This window comes from Mustela erminea, chromosome 15, assembly GCF_009829155.1.
Source record: "Mustela erminea isolate mMusErm1 chromosome 15, mMusErm1.Pri, whole genome shotgun sequence".
NCBI lineage: Eukaryota > Metazoa > Chordata > Mammalia > Carnivora > Mustelidae > Mustela > Mustela erminea.
In genome coordinates this window covers 48,087,004-48,106,360 of record NC_045628.1, presented here as the reverse complement: position 1 = coordinate 48,106,360, position 19,357 = coordinate 48,087,004, and the positions used below count along the sequence as shown (strand labels likewise).

The 19,357-nt window shown below is 35.5% G+C and overlaps 1 protein-coding gene across 4 annotated transcripts in view; it reads left to right on the top strand.

Annotated features, from left to right (window-relative positions):
* Window positions 1-11,257, top strand: part of PCDH17 (protocadherin 17) — a 98,522-nt gene extending 87,265 nt beyond the window's left edge. For all 4 annotated transcript variants that reach the window (XM_032314421.1, XM_032314419.1, XM_032314418.1 and 1 more), the window contains one exon: window positions 6,522-11,257. In XM_032314421.1, coding sequence (XP_032170312.1) covers window positions 6,522-7,204 — 683 coding nt within the window. In that variant the 3' untranslated portion in view covers window positions 7,205-11,257. The remainder of the gene's footprint in view (window positions 1-6,521) is intronic.
* The last annotated feature ends 8,100 nt before the right edge of the window (window positions 11,258-19,357 follow it).

The window sequence follows — 19,357 nt, the reverse complement described above, 5'->3', positions numbered from 1 at the left end:
ATCAGTTATTCGATTAGTAAAACAAGAGCTTCCTGTGCACAAGCAGCATGGGAAATACAAAGCAACAGACAAAAGATCACTTAGCTGAAGTAAAGTGGTTGATTTTCTGATGCCGCATTTTCCCCAACCCTTTCCTTTTTCTTCTCTGCACGAGGGATGCACCAAGCTTATTAAAAATTGTGCTAAAATTAAGCCTGGCAGTCATGTGAACATTAGCACGAAAAAAAAAATGTGATAAAATTGTAATGTGCTCCTTTCTTTCTTATTCTGACACAGGGGGAAAAAAAAGTTTTGAGACAACTTTCCAACACTGTCTCTAGAAGTAATATTGAAAGTGAAATTTTTACTCCTCTCCTAGTCAGAACGAAATCAGAAGGTTATTTTTAACTAATGGGCTAGTAAATGGGACATAGAGACCATAAATGGAAATAATTTGAATGAATATAGATTAAGGTGCAGTTTATATGGAATGATTCACCTTCTCATCATAACAAGTATAAGGAGTTTATAAAATAGTAAAGTAAAGCAAGTGAATAATAATCAACCACCAAAAAAAGAAAGAATTGTTTATGTTAGAAAAGTGTCAGCTCACAGGATAGTGTGAATTATGTCAATTCACTGCAAGGAAAATTTTATTAGAGATCTGTTGGACTGTATTCTGATGAAATTTCTCTTTTAGCATTGACACTTTTTATCTGATATGTTCAAATATATTTGGATTAAGTTGTAATTTGTCGCAATCATGAGAGAGAGTGTTTACATGCGTGAAACGGAGAGTGTGTGCTGAAGAACAGAAAAAGACAGCAAAAACAAGCTGGTCTTATACCAGTTAAATCTTTCAGTAGAAAACTGGTACCCAGAAACTTCCAGTTGAAGGTCTTGGCTTGTCATTATTTGCTGGTGGGTAATCTGATGGGTCCCTAGTTTAGCTTCTGTAGAGTTTATCTCCAAAATACCAGTGCCAGCCATAAATAGAGATGGGTGCCTGCTCTTTGCTTTTCCAGACAGCTAATTAGGTGTTATGAAAGCTTATGCTGGTGAAAGGAGGTAAATTAGAAATAAAAAAGAAAAATGAGAACAAATAAAAAATGGACTTCCATTTATAGAGTTGTCTACTTGGAAACAACTCTAATTTTAAGATGCTGTTAGAAACAGTAGCAACCACCACACTAAAAGAACAAAACTATTCCTATTTAAAGCTGTTTACAAAGCATAAATAAAACCATTTTGTTGACAGTCAAAAAGCAGAGCAAATTCCCTCTCTCTCAAATGCCCTTACCCCCAGCCATAGCATTTTAGAACTTCCTCATTGATGCCCCGACTTGTGGATTTTGGTTTTCGGATTTCTATGGCACAGATGTTTATTTCTTCATTATAAAAAATGAAATCAGATGCATATGTGAAGCTCTTAAGCTAGAAACTATATGCATGTTTTTGTACAAATATGTGGGCTCTGGAGGCAGCAAGCAAGTGAAACTAAGGGGAGGAAATCCTTTTATGTTTTCTAATAGCTCCCTAAGTAGAAACAAATTAGTTGCCAAGTATCTTTCTTTGGGTAGTGTGGTAAAGCACTTTGAAGACAGGGAAAATAAGCTTAAATTCTGATTTGTGATAAATTCCTGCCTGACAGTGAGAGAGACTAGAATAAATAGGTAGTTTTACTCTGGACTAAGAAATTTTACGGAGACTGGCTCCTTGACACATTCCCTTTGTAGTGAACACCACTGAGTCATAACGCACAAGGATTGTTTCTCCTGACTTTTCCAGAAATAAACATGTTTAGCTAAGGCTCCCTTAATCTTTAGTAGTCCTTGCTGATTTAAACAGTGCTTTGGCTTCAAATTTTAATCTTATGCATAGTACTCTTTGGCTCTTCTTACCCGTTGTAGAAATGGCTGTGCATCCCTAATGATACGGTGATGTTACAATGTGAAAATCACATGGTAAACATTGAATTATGGACACCTTTGTGAAAGCTTGCTAAAACCCAATAATATAAGGGCAGGTAGTTTGATGTCTTACCTAAATATTTTCTTTCCTCACAGAAGTGTAACTTCCACAATGACAGTTCCTTTGAAGGAGTATTTTGGCACCAAATGATTGCTTGCCTCATATCGCCGAGATTAAGTTATTAAACTGCTTAGTCTGGGTTAAAAAGACAGAGCTTTCCTATATGTCAGCAAATATGCATATGCAGATTTCAGACATCTTTATGTCTAAATCAATTTGAATTACATAGAATTCTAAAGTCGGGGTAGTCAAGTTGTTGATTCAGTCATGGATTTCATACCTACGGTAGGGCAAAGGGAAAGATGAAAATGTCCTTGGAGATTTGAAATAAAAAGATTTATACCTGCATATGTACATTATATGTAATGTTTTATATATAAAATGTGTGTAGATATATGTGTGCGTTTTATATGTATTTATGTTATCTCCTAAACTGTGAATGTAGAACTTTCTTGTGCGTTTGATTTATCTGTATTTCTCTTATGACAATTACTGAGAGTTAGTTTTCAGGAATTCATTGGTTATACATTTGAGTTTTAAAATTTTGTTTGGTCTATATCCTGTAGAAATCTCAATTTTTTAAAAAAGATTTTATTTATCTGACAGAGAGAGAGAGCATAAATAAGGGGGAGCAGTAGAGGGAGAGGGAAAGCAGGCTTCCTGCTGAGCAGGGAGCCAGATGCTGGCCTCCATCTTGGGACCCTGGGATCATGACCTGAGCTGAAGGCAGAAGCCAGACACTCAATCGACTGGCCACCCAGGTGCCTGAAAGCTCATTTTTTACACACATACACACACATATAAACGTTTATATATGTATGTGTGTGTGTTTGTGTGGTTTATTGTACAGCTGAATTGCAAGTGCTAGAGTCATTTGAGTGACTTTATGTCTTTTGCAAAAATATAATATAAATTAGGATGAAAATTAAAATAATTAAGATGAGTGTGTTTGGATCCCTCTCTTTGAGAGCTTGTGTAATAGATGTGACTATAGGTATATAGAAAATTCTTAATACTAAACAAGTATTTAAATTTATCAGATTGTCACATAGTCCTTCAAGGAATCATATCTTTTAAAACTGAGACACTGTAAACTTTCCCTGTAGGCAGAACTGCCCAGAATCCCAGCTGTTGGCCTTCAGAATTGTTTTCTCTGTGCAGTATAAGTATGCTTATCTCTCAGTTTCTCATCCGCATACCATTTGGATTATGCTATCTTTTTTTGGCAAAGGGTGCATGCTATGAAAAGGGTCATCATGTTATATTGAGGAAAGGGTGAAAATGGGCATAAATAATCTCTTTGTAACCTCAGATTGGTCCAGAAGAAAAAAAAGTGAATCTGGGATCCATTATGTTTGCCTTGATTTGTTCTATCCAGGGTCTCTGAATTTGTTTTCTGATACAAATATCCAATCTATGCTAATAGCTGCTGTCTACATAATTTGCTTCTTTTTCATTTCTGTAGCATATAATTCAACATACCTATTCTGAGATCTGTTGTCCCTAAGGCACAGGAAAGAGTTTGACCTTGTAGCTCCAGGTCTGGAGAAGATACTCCACACTATTATTTTTATGATACATATTTAGTTTATTGAGGGGAACTTAAAAATATATAACAGAAGCTACACATGATAGAAATCCTCCTGCACAACTGTCCCTCCCTTCTCTGTGCCTCCCTTCACTTAGCTTTCCTTCTCCCCTCTTTTTTCTTCTACATTTCTCATTTTGTTAATGTTTATGTCTGGATAGTCATTCATTATATACTACCTCTTTTTTTTTTTTTTTAGATATTATTTATTTATTTGACAGACAGAGATCACAAGTAGGCAGAGAGGCAGGCAGAGAGAGAATGGGCGAAGCAGGCTCCCCACCGAGCAGAGAGCCCGATGCAGGGCTCGATTCCAGGACCCTGAGATCATGACCTGAGCCGAAGGTAGAGGCTTAACCACTGAACCACCCAGGTGCTCCACTACCTCTTTTTTTGTACCTACCTATTCCCTTTTTTGTACCTACCTATTCATCTATTTATTTATGTTCCTTCAGGAATAATTTTACTTTCTCATAAATTCTTATTTGGCCCTTGGCAGTAATAGTTCACTTTTTGGTCACAGTTTCTGCTGCTTGTGCAAAAGTATCCATTAGATTATCTTCACTGGCTGGGAACTGCTACCGTCAAAATTACAGTCTAATCAGAAGGTGAACAGCTTACAATGTGTCATGATCAATACTTAGAATTTGCTCCCTAGGTTGTGACATAAAGGAGTCAAGTAAAAAGCTGTAGATTTTCAGCTGTTAACTGCAAACAATCATTTTATGTTGATGGTTTCAAATTCAAGGTCGATTTATACTTTCATACATCTGCATTATTTTGTCTCTTTCACTCTCTTCTTAAATTCGTGTTGAATTCATGCAGTGTCAGGCTACCCAAATTGCTGAAATTGAAGGCTAGTCAATATTGGAATATAAAACTATGTTAGCATATTTCAAAAAGAATATGTGGGTTATAAATATTTTTTTTAAAGTTGTGACTCTAAAAGGCACAGAAGTATTATCAAATGTAACAGATAGTGAAATTTTCTACTGTGTTTTTGGAGGATAAAATTGGTTGAATGAAATGATATATATTTCTTTTCTAACACAGACTGACACAGTTGTAGAGGTTATATTTATGATCCCCATTCAGAATAGGTAAAGAAAACAAATACCTGATGTTAAAATTTTCTGATATCTGTTTGTTTTTTAAATGTCTCGTTGACTTTAAATCCATACAGGAAGTCTTCCAAGAAAATTTCTATGTCTAGGTTTTTCTGCTGCTCTTTATGTCCATCTGCCTAACAGTCTTCCAAGGCACAGATAGTATTTGAGTCTCTGGGGTATGAGTTTTTGAGTTCAGTTTGAGACTGCCTTTCACCATTCTTACCTGTAGTGCATAATAAACTGAACATATTTCATTCATTCATCTGTAAATATATTTTTTGAAAACATGACAAAATTAAAAAAGAGGCAAGCCACTTGAAATCATTTTTAACATTTCACAGGTATGAATGACACATGGGATGAAATACCACAGTATTTTTGTTCTGTCAAGACACTATTCTGACTCCTTTCTAAAAAAGTTTAATTTCATAAGAAATGATTTTATTCTAAAACCTTTTGAAATAAATCAAGTTGTGGTTTTTTTTTTTTCCTTTTTTGGATAAGGAATTATTTATGTGTTTTAAATAGGAACTCAGATTTTACATATGACTTTACAAAGTAACTGTATAAATTTACCAGTGCTGTTAAATTCAGTGCCTTCTATTTTAAATACCTCTCACGTATTTGTGGCCGGGGGCTGGGGGGAGGATTGTGCCCTGCACAGGACACTATGAATTTGTAGGGATCCTCTCACATCAATTAAATGGCTATCCCAAGTGTTCCTAAATGTGTAGGGAATTCTATTCCCATCACACAGAGGTGAATTGTAAATATCCTCTCCTGGAAAAAAAAAAAAAAAGTCCCTGATTTAAAAAGAACCATTAAACATAAAGGGAAACAATCATTTGTAGATGAAAGGGACAAGTGGGAAGATGCAGTTCAAAGTTATAGTTTAAAATATTGGGATGGTGGAATTACACAGCTGTTGTCATAATCAAGGAATTTTCTTTCATATTTTCTGTTCAGCATCTTTGAAATAGGGATCATTAAAGAATGCTTTATTTAGATTTTCTCTATGCCTATTGGCAAAAGAGAGAAGCAAACATTCTCACAGAAAACATTATCCTTTAAATAGGAAATCATGAGTTGTCATTCATCTGAACTATATCTGTTGACTAAATCCATTTTCACCTACTTACACCAAAAACAAAAAGCTGGAGTGAAGAAAACTGATTATATGATCTATATCCATATCTAATAAAATAGGAATGTGCACTTTTTTGACAAGTTTATTCATAACACATTCTGATAGAAAATTCCATTTTCTCCTCTCAGTAGGAAAAGTAGGTTTTTAAAGGAAACCTTTTATTTCATGACTGTCACCAAAATAACAATTACAAGCAAAATAGGGATAAATCATGGGGGGGAAAAAAAAAGCAGCAGCTTAGGACTTGGAAGTATGTGATCTAGTTTTTACTCCATTATTTGATTTGAAAAATTAATCCTGGTAATCCTTTTTGAAGTTCACTGTTTCCAGGATGGGTTATACAGAACAAAGACTAACTGATATCCCCAGGAGATTAGTTTACAGTGATGTTCTATTCTACTGAGAATGATTCTCCAATGGCCACTTTTTACTTCTTCCCAGGCTATGGGAATTCATTAATATCTAGAGAAAAGACTTAAATAAAACCATTGTCTCAACCAGCAGGTTTATGCAACCATCCTGAAATGTTTTAATTATTGTTTTCTTTCCCTTTTTAATTAAGAGACCAGAGGTCAAACAATCCCACTGAGAGCTGATCACAGCCTCAGTAGAAATTTAAAAGCAACCCTAATGATTGGATTTGCTGTTTTCTTTTTTTGTTTTGCAGAACCAGAAGAGTGTGTTAATTGCACAGATGAATGCCGAGTGCTTGGTCATTCTGACAGGTGTTGGATGCCACAGTTCCCTGCAGCCAATCAGGCTGAAAATGCAGATTACCGCACAAATCTCTTTGTACCCACAGTCGAAGCTAATGTTGAGACTGAGACTTACGAAACTGTGAATCCCACTGGGAAAAAGACTTTTTGTACATTTGGAAAAGACAAGCGAGAGCACACTATTCTCATTGCCAATGTTAAACCTTATTTAAAAGCCAAACGTGCCCTGAGCCCTCTCCTCCAAGAGGTCCCCTCAGCATCAAGCAGCCCAACCAAGGCATGCATCGAGCCTTGCACCTCAACAAAAGGCTCTCTGGATGGCTGTGAAGCAAAACCAGGAGCCCTGGCCGAAGCAAGCGGCCAATACTTGCCCACTGACAGTCAGTATCTGTCACCCAGTAAGCAACCAAGAGACCCTCCGTTCATGGCTTCCGATCAGATGGCAAGGGTCTTTGCAGATGTGCATTCTAGAGCCAGCCGGGATTCCAGCGAGATGGGTGCTGTTCTCGAGCAGCTCGACCACCCGACCAGGGATCTGGGCAGAGAATCGGTGGATGCGGAGGAAGTCGTGAGAGAAATCGATAAGCTTTTGCAGGACTGCCGGGGAAATGACCCTGTGGCTGTGAGAAAGTGAAAAAAAAAAAAAAAAAAGCATTGGCATTTTCTTGTCTCTCCTGTTGATTTAAAAATGATCCCTCCTGGTGACAACCCGTTTTACAGGAATGAAGAAAGACCAATGCTGCTTTAAGGCTTTTAGTGAACATCTGAAGTGCCCACAAGTATGTTCTTTTCACTGCTGTTTCTTTTTCAGAGATAACAATGGTTTTGTTTTGACCAAACTTATATTAGGACAGAATTAACGATGCTGAAAGAGAAAAGAAAAAAGAGGAAGAGAAAAGAAAGAAGAAAAAGGAGGATGAGGAAGCGAGTTACCTTTTGACAATCTGTTAGGAAGGTATGCAGTGTGAGAATTGAAGTATTTCTGATCACTCTTAAGACTGTCCTCCGTGATTTATGCTGACTTAACTGTTTACCTATAAACCCCATACAAAGCAGGGTCATAATTTGTGATCTGTGGTGGATTTCTAGCAGTCACCACAGGCTTCTACTTAAAGTCCCGAAAAGACCTTGCAGTAGTCCAAGCTACACCAAACATTAACACATATTTGTGGTAAACATTTCTGTATAAAGTTACCTGCCACACATACAAACACAAAGAACATTCCATACCATTAGTCGAAAAAAAAACAAAAAAAAAAACAAAAAAACAAACAAAAAAAAAAAATCCTTGGTCATTTGTAAGACACTTCATGTCGTATAAAAGTTAAATGTAAAAAGATATAGTCCATTTGTCCTGCACACACATAGACTAATTCACTTCATTAATGGAGAAGAAATTTTAAAAGGTTTAAAATGCCTCTTCAGCATTTTAGTGTCCAACAAACACACAAATAATGATGGATATGTTTTAAATTTGACCTGAAAAATAGTTACCATTGAATGATAATATGCAGAGGAAATTAGCATGATTAATACATTTTCTTCATTTGTGGACACTAAAATAGCTCAGGAAAGTGAAACTGTCTTAGGCATACACCAATCACATGACCATTTAAATGTGCAAATGTAAGAAATTCAATGTGTTTACATCAAATGACATATTTTTATTGATTTATTGCAGATTCAGTGCATATGAGCCAAATTGTTGAGTGTATAAGAGCTATATTGTGTATTTTATTAAATTAATATATAGTTGTGTTGCAAAAATATTTGGGCTTATATTGTAAATGGCAAGTGTTGCCTCGGTAGCTGTCGAACTCTATGAGTTTTGTTTTTTCCTGCTTCCTTTTCCCCATGGAGTGTGGGAAGCAGTGCCTCAGAGCAGAGTCTCTTGTTTAATGTATAGTCTACCAAGTACTACAGTACATAATCTGTTCAAAATGTGTTTGAGTGAGCCAATGGAGCTAACTGAAAGGTCAAAAAAGACATCCGTCAGTCATGGTTATGTGCAAGTCCTGTAGAAGCTTTTATTAAAGTCACGCTAAATCACAAGAGTTACATTTGTACTGATACCTGAAACTTGTTCATGTTTTTTCAATAACATCCAGCTTCTGCCTATGTAGATATCATAACGTTGATTGGTTTCTCAAAAGTATCTTAAGTGGTTCAAGATGTGTGTTCCCATTATATTTCAAAACCATGAGAAATGCTTTAATGCATGTGTGGTACCAGCACTGGTTCCTTGCATTGTGTAGTGTGTTTCAAGAGGTCTGGGTCTTAACAAAATGTTTTTCCTTTTTCTCAATACTCTTCTGCCTCTTTTTATTGGTGTCCTTTGAGAACAATACACCTTCTCTTCCTTCATCTGGTTACACCTTTTCTTGTGACATTTAGCAAGTTTCAAACTTACTTCCATATGAGGCTAGGAAACCTCAAATTTCAGGAATTGGGAAAAACAAAATTAGCACTTGCAGAAGTAGCAGCAGATGGGAAAATGCCTTGATTGACATTTTCCTTCAGCGTTTAAAATTTTTGGCATTTTACAGCTTCATGACAAACAGTTTCCAGCCCATACCTTAGAAAATGTGGTGCTGAGTTAAATAAAGGCTGTTTGTGCACTGGAGCAGAAAAATGCGTTATTTGCAAACTGGTGGAGAATTCTGTGCCTTCTTTTCTGGCCACCAAGCCAGTGTAGAAACAGCATAAATGTCATAAAATCATTATATTAAAAACAAAAGCAAAAGCAAAAACAAACATTGAACTGAATTAAGTTTTGTAATTTTAAACCTCAAAAAATTCAACTGAAAATATTTCTGTCAAATGTCGTCAAGATTTTAGACTGTACCTCGTTTGCAAAACAGCTCTGAAAGGGAAGAGTGGACAACTCCCATCAGCCTTATTCTCTCGAGAACTGTATTTGGTTCCTAGTAACAGCCTTTCCAAAGCTCTACTCTTGGTTTTTTATTACTCATAAATGTTTAAATTAGAAAAGAAGGGATCTTGTACACGTGAAACCTAATTGACTCTCTATATTTTGGACAATTTATGTATCTGAAATGTGTTGTCTCTGTTATATGATGTTATTTTTTTGCCAGGAGACTACAGGTTGATTTAGCTTGATAGCTGAAATTTGATGGAAAACTAATTTCCATTTAGTCTTACCAAGTGTTTCCTCTCTCTGACTAGACAGATAGCCACGTAGTACAATCTAAGGCAGTGTATAAATGAAATCAACAAAGAGAGTAGGCTTTATTTTTAAAACATTCTTAACGCTGAGTAACCAGTTGTTCAATTTATTATATGTGTCTGAAGACATTAAAACACTATAAAATTTTAAGAATTGGTTGTGCCAATGTGTGAGGGATTTACCTTTAGGCTCTGTCACTGGTGATTTACTAGCGTTAGCTGTTTAACACATTACCTGTATTTAGTAGTGATTATTTATTTACAAGTTGGTGGTAATTCAGCAGTCAGGACTCTGAGCTTTTATAGTTGAGTTGAGGGAATCTCGTGTTTGTTCATTTGGCTGACGACTGCCTTTATCACAGACCTCTGGTGCTTGGCTTCTGTGGAAGTCTATGAGATGCCAAAATCACCCCTGTAGAGAGCAACTTGCTCTGAGGGGTGATGCATGATCAAACAGTGATATTTCAAGCAGTTTGGGCATAATTCAGAATACGGAAAAATTGTCTTAATTCACATCCTTCAAATACTAACCCCTCAAAAAATCCCACACATTCAAAAAAATAATAATAATTTGATAATACTTTGTCTTTTAGGTCTTTCAGTAACTGAAGTCAAGCATAGAATAAGAATTTATAGAAATTTTTGTAAGAAAGTCAAAAAGTTCTAAAAACTGTTCACTGGTGAACTAAAAACAATCAGTAACACAACAATCTTTTCATTAAATGTTAATGAAAGATCTTTTCATCAAAGTTAAAAGTAGTGAGAATCAGTGTTAGTTATACCTATACCAAAGTAAACATTAAAGAGACATATCATGCAATTGTAAAGAATGCTTTCATATTATTTCTTAACCTTACATACTTATCCTTATTGCAGGCCATCTATAAGGATTGGCTCACCACCCCTATGAATTAATTGAATTCCTGGTTGGGAAATTGACTTTGTTTCATTTTCCCGAGATCTTGTAAAACATGACTTCCCTTTAAAGTATATAGGCAGTGCTCGATATAAAAAATGACACCATAAAAAAAAAGTCATGTAGTAATAGAGCAGTATGCTTTATTTGAACTAGGTTAAAAGCTGTTTGTTGCCTAATGGAGTAGAAGTTGCTGAGGTCAACAAGTAGACTGAGGTCTGGCATAATATATGCCCACTCATTATTGTCTAATTATATTCTTTTGACAACAGACAGCATTTATCACAGCATTAATTCAAATGAGAGTTTTGGCTATCAAGATGTGTTGATTTGAAACATTATTGAATGAGACCTGATTAAAGTCTGACTTTCCTGGCCCCAGTGTTTTGCAGGTTGGCTATTCCCATGTATCAACCCCATCACTCCATAAGGTTCTTAGCTGCACCAAGCAATTGGTGAACAAGGACAACAACAACAAAAGCAGCATACATTGTATGGATTTATCTCAACGCTATTGTTTAATGGCTGTGTTTAATGTGACCTATCTGGAAAATGAGGACTCCGAATAAAAAGCTATTACTAATAGTGGCGTTTCTTTCCCTTGAATTCGTTAACACAGAAGTGGTGTATTATACACTGTGTACCACAGGGACGCTCCATCACAACTGTTCTGCTAGTTATTTGTTTACCAGTAAAATAAGATTTGTTAAAAATTTATTTAACAATAACATCACTACGTCTCATCAAGTTAACAGTCTTTCAGATAGCTTCGATAAGGTGACTGGTCAAATGATTACCATGGAGTCATGACCTAGACACTTGTGGCTTTTCATAGCTACAGTTTGTTTGAGAGTAATTTAGTACTAGAATCAAAAGGACTTCAGAAAAGTCCTTTTTTAAATCTTTCTCATACATGATTGATGAAAACACATATTTATAAATTAAAATTTTAAAGTCAATACATATTTATCATGGTATCTTAAAATAATAAGCCTCTCCTTCTACTCATTCAACAAACATCTACTGAATTGCTAGTGTGTGTTTGCCCTTGGCTACTATGCCCCAGAAGTAGAGAGTAAACAGAGGAGTGGTCCCTGGGTCACAGTCTTGTGGGAGAAACAAATAAGTAAGTTCTAATACACCTTGCTCTTTATATAAATTGGATTGGGTTGTTTGCATCTTCCCTTAGTTTCTCCACATACCCCTTATCTATACTTTCTCATTCTCAGTGAATGGCATTTCCTAAATAAAAAAAAAAAAAGAAAAAAGAAAAACAGAACAATTTGCCCATTTGGATTTTTCTTTATCTTAATTTTCTTTTAACAGCACATTACGTATCAAAGAAGTGTGCATGGCTTTTCCACATTACAGAAGAAGAAGTGTGCATGGCTTTTCCACATTACAGAAGAAGAAGTGTGCATGGCTTTTCCACATTACAGAAGATCTTTACAGTTTAGGTTTTTGGGATAGACTAACTGGCTTATATATTCATTCTTTTACTCATTTATTTGCTGAATTCTGTTTCTTTTTTATTGAACACGACTTAGTGCTATACAAGGATCCTAAGTTCAAAGAACTAAGCAGAAGACAATGATTTTGCCCTCGGAGTACATGTAGTTTGTGATATACACTAACATAGGAATGTAACTTATGTTGCCTTGACACTACTTATTTTTCAAAATGAGTTCTTGTTTAAGAATAACAAAAACCATATGTCTACCATGTCATTCATCACTTTCAAGGGTGAGGGTAGAGCAAGCTGTTAATTGGTTCTCCTGAACCATCTGACCAGGGTTGAGGGAACTCTAAGTCACCCAAATGAGGAACCCTAATGGCAATGCTGCAGTTAGAAGGAAGTCATGAATGGAACACATATTACAGGTTTACATCATGTCAATAAGCTATTAAGTCCCTCAGATTACATCTTTTTAAGTAAATATGCCCACAAAATACAATTATTTGACAAGGGTACAGAACAATTCTTTGTAGGATATGATGAGAATGAATTCTTAAAGGTCACTATAGCATCAATATAGTACACAGAAATTGATCAGAAGGTTAATGGACCATCCTCAAACTCTTTATTACGTGATTTTGGAGAAGGTTGCACATGGTTCACTAAGGAAATATATCATTTTCTGTTCGTTTTAGACACTAATAGTACTAAACAACCCATTGTACACTAGGACTTAAATTCTCAGTATTCTTAAAAGAGGGTGCAGCCTCTGTTATTGTATCAGAAAGAATTACCAAATATTTCAGAAAGAGTTGTCAAAAAATAACTTTATTTTTTCAAACTACTTTAAATGGTAATGAGTATCTTACAAGCACTGATTGAAAGAGGGAAGATTTTAGTGAGATTTTACAAATTTTGTATCACAGAGTTTGACTTACCACCCATTAGGTCAAGAGAGGTATTTTGGGTTTTGTCTTTCAAGTAAAACATTTCACTTTGAGAGGACCAAGTTATTACTTGTTCCACTCCTTTTTTTTGGATACATATTATATTATTGATATCATTTTATAAACTACATTTTGATTATGATTTATATTTTTTAAATCTACTTTCATAATATTTTTCAAAGATCACTAATAACAAACAAAACCAAATTTGGAAGTCTTTGTTTACCTTATACAGATAATCATTATATATATATTTTTTTAAATATTGGTATTCAGTAATTGTATGAAAATTGTGCTTGCTTCCCTAAGGGTTTACAGGCTAAGGCCAACCAAATAAAAGAACAATTACACAAGCCTAAATTAATACTGGTAAGTTCTGTTTGTCAAGAACTTTCCAATTCACAGCACTTTCACAAATTCACAAGATATTAAAAAATTAAGGATTCTGAAACTCAAAATGGTAAAAGGACTTACCCAAGAGCAATTAGCTAGGAAGTCCTAAAACCACACTTAAACTTAAAAGTTCTTCTTCTTAAAAGAGGGTGCAGCGCTTCTTCTTGTTCCAGATTTTGTGAATTCTGCAGTCTTGCCCTATTTAATAGCTTTTGTCTTTAGTATCTTAAATTCATTATCTGAAAAAAGTAAACTATTTCAGTGATATACATTTCCCTTTAAGTAGACAGGCATATGAACTATGTTAATAGTTCATAACAGTATTAAATGATTAATAGAGAATAGGGATTGTAGTCTCCAAGAAAATGAAAAGACATCAGAAGAATCATGCCTTTCTTAAGATTGCTCTCAAGTTTTTGTTGCTATCTATAAAACTGGTTCACAACATTGGCGGTAAGTTCTCCAAACTATTCTAAATGAATATTATGGGATATTAGTTTTTCTGTGAACTTGGTATATAGAAAAAATGGTAAGGCTGCATTGAATTCCTTTAATCATGAATTTTGGCACATAGTAAACTAATAAATAATTGCTTTCTTTTAAATAGTCACATAAACTCCAGTAATACTAAGGAAACATTTAAAATATTACATATATATATATATATATATATGGGATTAATATGCACATAGACAAGCATGAGAGTTGACTACTTTCAAAAGCTAGTGTCACAAAATAAAGGTGAGAAGGAATTTAAGCAGTAGCAATATGGCTAAGTGATGAACAACACATTTTTTTTTTTAAATCTATGACTTGCCACATCCACAATGGATAAAATGTTGTATCATTGGCTCCTTCAATGATCAGATGAAAAGAGACACTGCAGGTGTTATCTGAGTCATTTTCAGTTAATCAAAAGTGAAGTTCTATTCTGCCTGAATTCAACTTACTAAAAGGTTTACTACTTCTCTACAATTTACAGAGAACCAACTTTATTTTCAAGAGGTCCAGAAATAAATTTTAATAGCCTATTAACACTAATCAACTAGTTTATATCTTGAAAACCTAAATTCAAATAGGTGGGATATAATATTCATTCATTTTATTGATCTGCTGAATATCTCCATATATCTCTTTAGCAATATTAAATCATATTTTTATATTATTCTTTCATACATTGCAGTTGAGAGACTGTCTTCAATATAATAATTTGTTTTCAGATAAGATTTTTAAACTGTTATCCTTTCCCTTTTAAAATTAGATTTTTGTCTCTATTTGTAGTATCAAACATTATAGTATCAAATAGCTGGCTTGCATGTGGCTATTCTCTTAAACTCATTCTTATTTCATAATTTTATCTCAAAATCATCTATTATTTTCCCATTTTAAAATTATATATGTATATATATCTTCATGGCTATGGATCAATAATGGAGATAGTGATGTGTTTCCTAATAATTACATCAATGTGGAAAATGTCCAAGTTGCTTTTATTAACCTATAAGAAAACCGATAACATTTTTAGATGTAACCTACATGGAATGTTAAAATGGACAAAATGCATAGTAAAATATAATAGAAATATGTAAAGCAGTGAATAGGTTAGGATGCAGGATCTTAGCTAAATATCTTTATGTGAGACTGCCTAGCTATTTCATTGAAAGGTTGAAAAAGAGAAAGTGAATCATCTTACTCTATTATTACTAATTCCTATATGCTAAGGAATCCTCATTTTAATATCTCATGTGAAATGGTTGGCTTTGATTGAAGATAAGAAAAGACCCTTAGCTCTGAGATTGTGTACTTATGATTTCTCAATCTGCATTTATTCCCCAAACACCTCTGAAATTCAACCACTATACATATTTCATCATTTCTTTCATTTTGGATAACTACTAAAATTTACTTTGTGTTCATAGTCCAGAGGAGGGGAAAAAAAAAAATGAATGGGTCAAATGTGGCCTCTCTAGTGATTTTCCTCCTTAGAATGTGACATCCCAATTCAACATTAATTTGTGGAGCATATATATATATAGTGTTTTTGAATACAATGGAGCATACAGATTTTAATAAAATATGGTCTCTGTCTCTATAGAATTTAAAATACACTGGGAAATGAAGGTATTTTCCTGAATACAGATTATAGTTGGTACTATGAGAGAAGTGCAAGTTGCAGTAGACAAAAAAGGAGAGAGAGAGGGAGAGAACACAAGCACTTTCAGCTGAGGAAAAGAGAGATAGGAGAGGGAATCATCGCAGCGTCTTGGAGAAAGCAGTGTTTGCATTGAGCATGTAAGGTGGGACAGGCTTTTGGCAGTGGCGATGTACAGGAAATGCATTCTGGAAGAAGACAGGCAGTGTGCACAAAAACATTTAAATGGAGTCGGAATATTTTCTGATTAGAGTTAGAAAGTGTTAGAAAGCTGGGTTAGGTCAAGCCAGGAATTGTAGTGAATGCTGAGCTTAGGCGATATCACTCGAATGCCTAGTCCAAGGAAGAGGAGGATTGAGGACACCTGAATTAGCTTCACAAGCTGGGAGAGCTCTGTGAGAATTTTGCCAAGTGGAATGCGAATTTAGGAAAATAACACTGGGACAGCTTGCTGCGGCCTGGTGATCCATTCTTTATAAGACGCTGCCTAATAGCACCTTGTTCTTGGGGCAGATCCAACTATCTAGAGGCAATGCCAACTTTGCTGAATCTTGCAATTCTCAGCTTCAAGCCCTCAGCAGAGTATTTATGTGTATATTTCCAACTTCCCAGAAATAATTCTTCCTTTGAAATCTGCAATCATGTTGGAAATTTGGGGACACAAAGAGAGACAGGAGAGAAAGACAAAGATCAAGAACATGGATGAATTTCATCCCCAGAAAAGTGTTTTTTTTTTTTTTTTTTTAAGATTTCCAGATTCTCCAAGCATCCCCTCATTATCTGCAGTGTGAATTCTGCCAAGCAGAATCATTCTATTCCTAAGAACTTTTGTCTATGTCTGCTGTCCCAAGAACCCTCAGGCTGATAGAGGTATCCTGTCTTATTGCTTCCATGATGTTCTATGCATATCAGTAGAGGAGCTTATAATTATTGATTATTTAGACACCAAATAGGGAATAATGACTTCAATTGGAGATTTCCAACTGGAGGGCAGTTTTGCCTCCCAGAGTTATTTGGCAGTATCTAGAGACAATTTTAGTTTTCAAGAGGCAAGGGAGTTGGTTTGTTACTGGCACCTAGCAAGCCACCAAACGTCCTGTAATGCACAGTTCAGACCCCTACAACAAAGATTCACCCCATCAAAAATGTCCAAAATGCCCAGGTTGAGAAATCCTGCCTTGGAGAGAGAGGATGGAGTTAAGAAAAGAAGAGTGAACAACATTGGGCTTTGAATAATGGGCATTAAGTACTAAGTGGATTGACATGTCTTCTTCCATAGTTTTGAGAAAAATCCTGGAAAGTCTTCTAAATTCCTTAGCATAGGGCTTATGTTCAACTTCTTGCAGGTATAGTCTGCTTGGGAGGTAGTCAGGGCCAGTGGCTTTCTGCAGCTGCAAATATTATCTTAGACTGTAATCAGTACCAGTAATACAGGTAATTGGAGGAATCTCCATCGAACGAAAAGAAAAGGTGTTGCTTGGGATGGTTGGGATGGTCGTTGTTTGCTTTACTCCTCCTGAAGTAGTCTGAAACTGATTTCCTGAGAAGGGCAGGTAAAACAAAATCCCCCAGCTGTAAAGGGAGGGAAAAGACTCTGCCTCCGGGGCCATCTTGAGTCTATTGTGCCTTATAGGCAATTGGCATGATCAACTTACCCTCCAACCTCAGTTATCTGTCCTCAGTGTGTATGTAGAATCTGTCTCTGCAATGACACTGGGAAGTGGGGCAGTCAAATACTAGAAAAGGTGATGATGATGGAGGCAGATCAAGGAATGGCAATGTTTACGCAGAAGCTAGGTGACCATAAATGTGCCCAGACGCTGTAGAATGAATGCCTCCATTGATCTCTTAGGCATCCTCCTACCATAAATACTGATTTTAATTCTTTCAAAGTAATATGTGGAATGCCAAAAAATGTCAGATTGACTTTCTAAATGAGGTGAGGGGAAGGTTAGTGCAAATGGTTCCTTAAAAGTTTTATTTCTCTTGACACATTCTGTTTTACCCATCTGTAATGCAAGGTGGGCGGTTCCAATGCACATTTTATGAATTTGAACTTGAAATGACTCTGGTTTAAAAATAATAATGATAATGTGTTAAAAGGGTGACAGGAACTCCAGTGGCAAAGTTGAAAGTCTGCACACTGACAGGCCAATTAATATAAATAGTAATTACCATAGCCAATCCACATTTGAGATTTTATTTGGTCTAGATGTGCATTAAGCATGTTAAAAATGGCTATTATACACTGTAGTGAGTGCTGGTGTTACCAACAGACCAGGAAGATGTTGAAAATCACAGCCTCCCACCTCAGGGGCCTCCTTCCGGTGAAGACTCAGTCACCGACCCAGCTCACATACAAACCTGCTGGGTTTTATTTATGCTGGAATTTCTCCATATTAAAAAGCAATATAATTGCTGAAATACCACTACTGTTCAAGCTAATTTACTTCCTAATGGTCTATTTGCATAGTGGAATTTGCATTTTATTTCACAGCAAATGTAATAACTCCACCTGCCCCATTTTAGATAAAACACCAAAACTAAGAGAGAAAACCGAAATGGTTAAAGAAGAGAATGAATATAAGAACCATCTTGCTCCTCTATCTTTACTTGGCGACACTGAACCCAGTAGCCGGGAGAGGACAGGAACAATCCTGGTATTTTCTAGCCTCACAACCAGTGTTCTGACTTCTTGCTTCAGTCTTCTCTGAGTCTCTGCTGCTGCAGTTCAATAAAGGTAATTTCCACAGGTGACGCTGAGCCACACAAAGTTCATTGTGAGGGTATATTCATTTTGAGAAATGTTAAAGACAAGTGAGGAGTTACAGGCAGACATCGAATGTCTTACCGAACTTCGACATCACTCCTTCTTGCCTGACTTTTATTGGCCTCAGACAGACGGGGGATGGAAACTGTACATCACAGACTAATACAACAAAGCCCTGCTTTCTGACCTCCTTCTGTGATCAAGAGCATGAAATTTGGGAATATATTTTCCTTTTTCATTAAAGCGCATGCATCTTTATATATAAATACATTATTATTTTTTTCTTGCTTCAAGGTTCACATCCTAGGGTGACAGCTGCCATTTTTAAGGTGACTCATTACAGTCATTTAGAGAGTCCCCTAACAGATGGATAGGACTTTGTTTCCCAGGGAACACTGACAGGTTACAATTCTCCACAGCTTTTAATCATTTCAACAAACTATACACATCTGTCAATTACCCTATTTGGTAATGTTAATAATACGGCAATCTGAGGGTGACAAAGTGCTGGATTTAAAAAAGAAATTACTCCATAACGTTTTTGCATAAAGAAAAGAAAATGTAGGTCAAAATACATTTGATAGCTTATTTTCTTAATCTGTAGGAAAGAACTACTTTTATTTTCTGTAATACATTTCATGTGTAGGTTATTATTCAAAAGCATTCTTAAGTGCTTCATAAATAAAAGCATTAGGGAGAAAACAATGAACATAGAGAATAAAACAAAAAATATTTTAAAGTACATAATTGAGCAAAGTTGTTTTTTCTCTTTGAAAACTTTAATCATTGCATAATAAAGGGTCCTGCATGAATGGAATTGGAAGTATTTCCAGTTACAAAGGTACGGACAGAAATAGAGGATGTTAGTGTAAAGTCATAGGGTGAGCAGCTGAACTGCCTCAATTAGAACTATAATTGTTTCTTACCACTCTAGCTTTGTGACCTTATATCAGGAGTGGGCCAACTA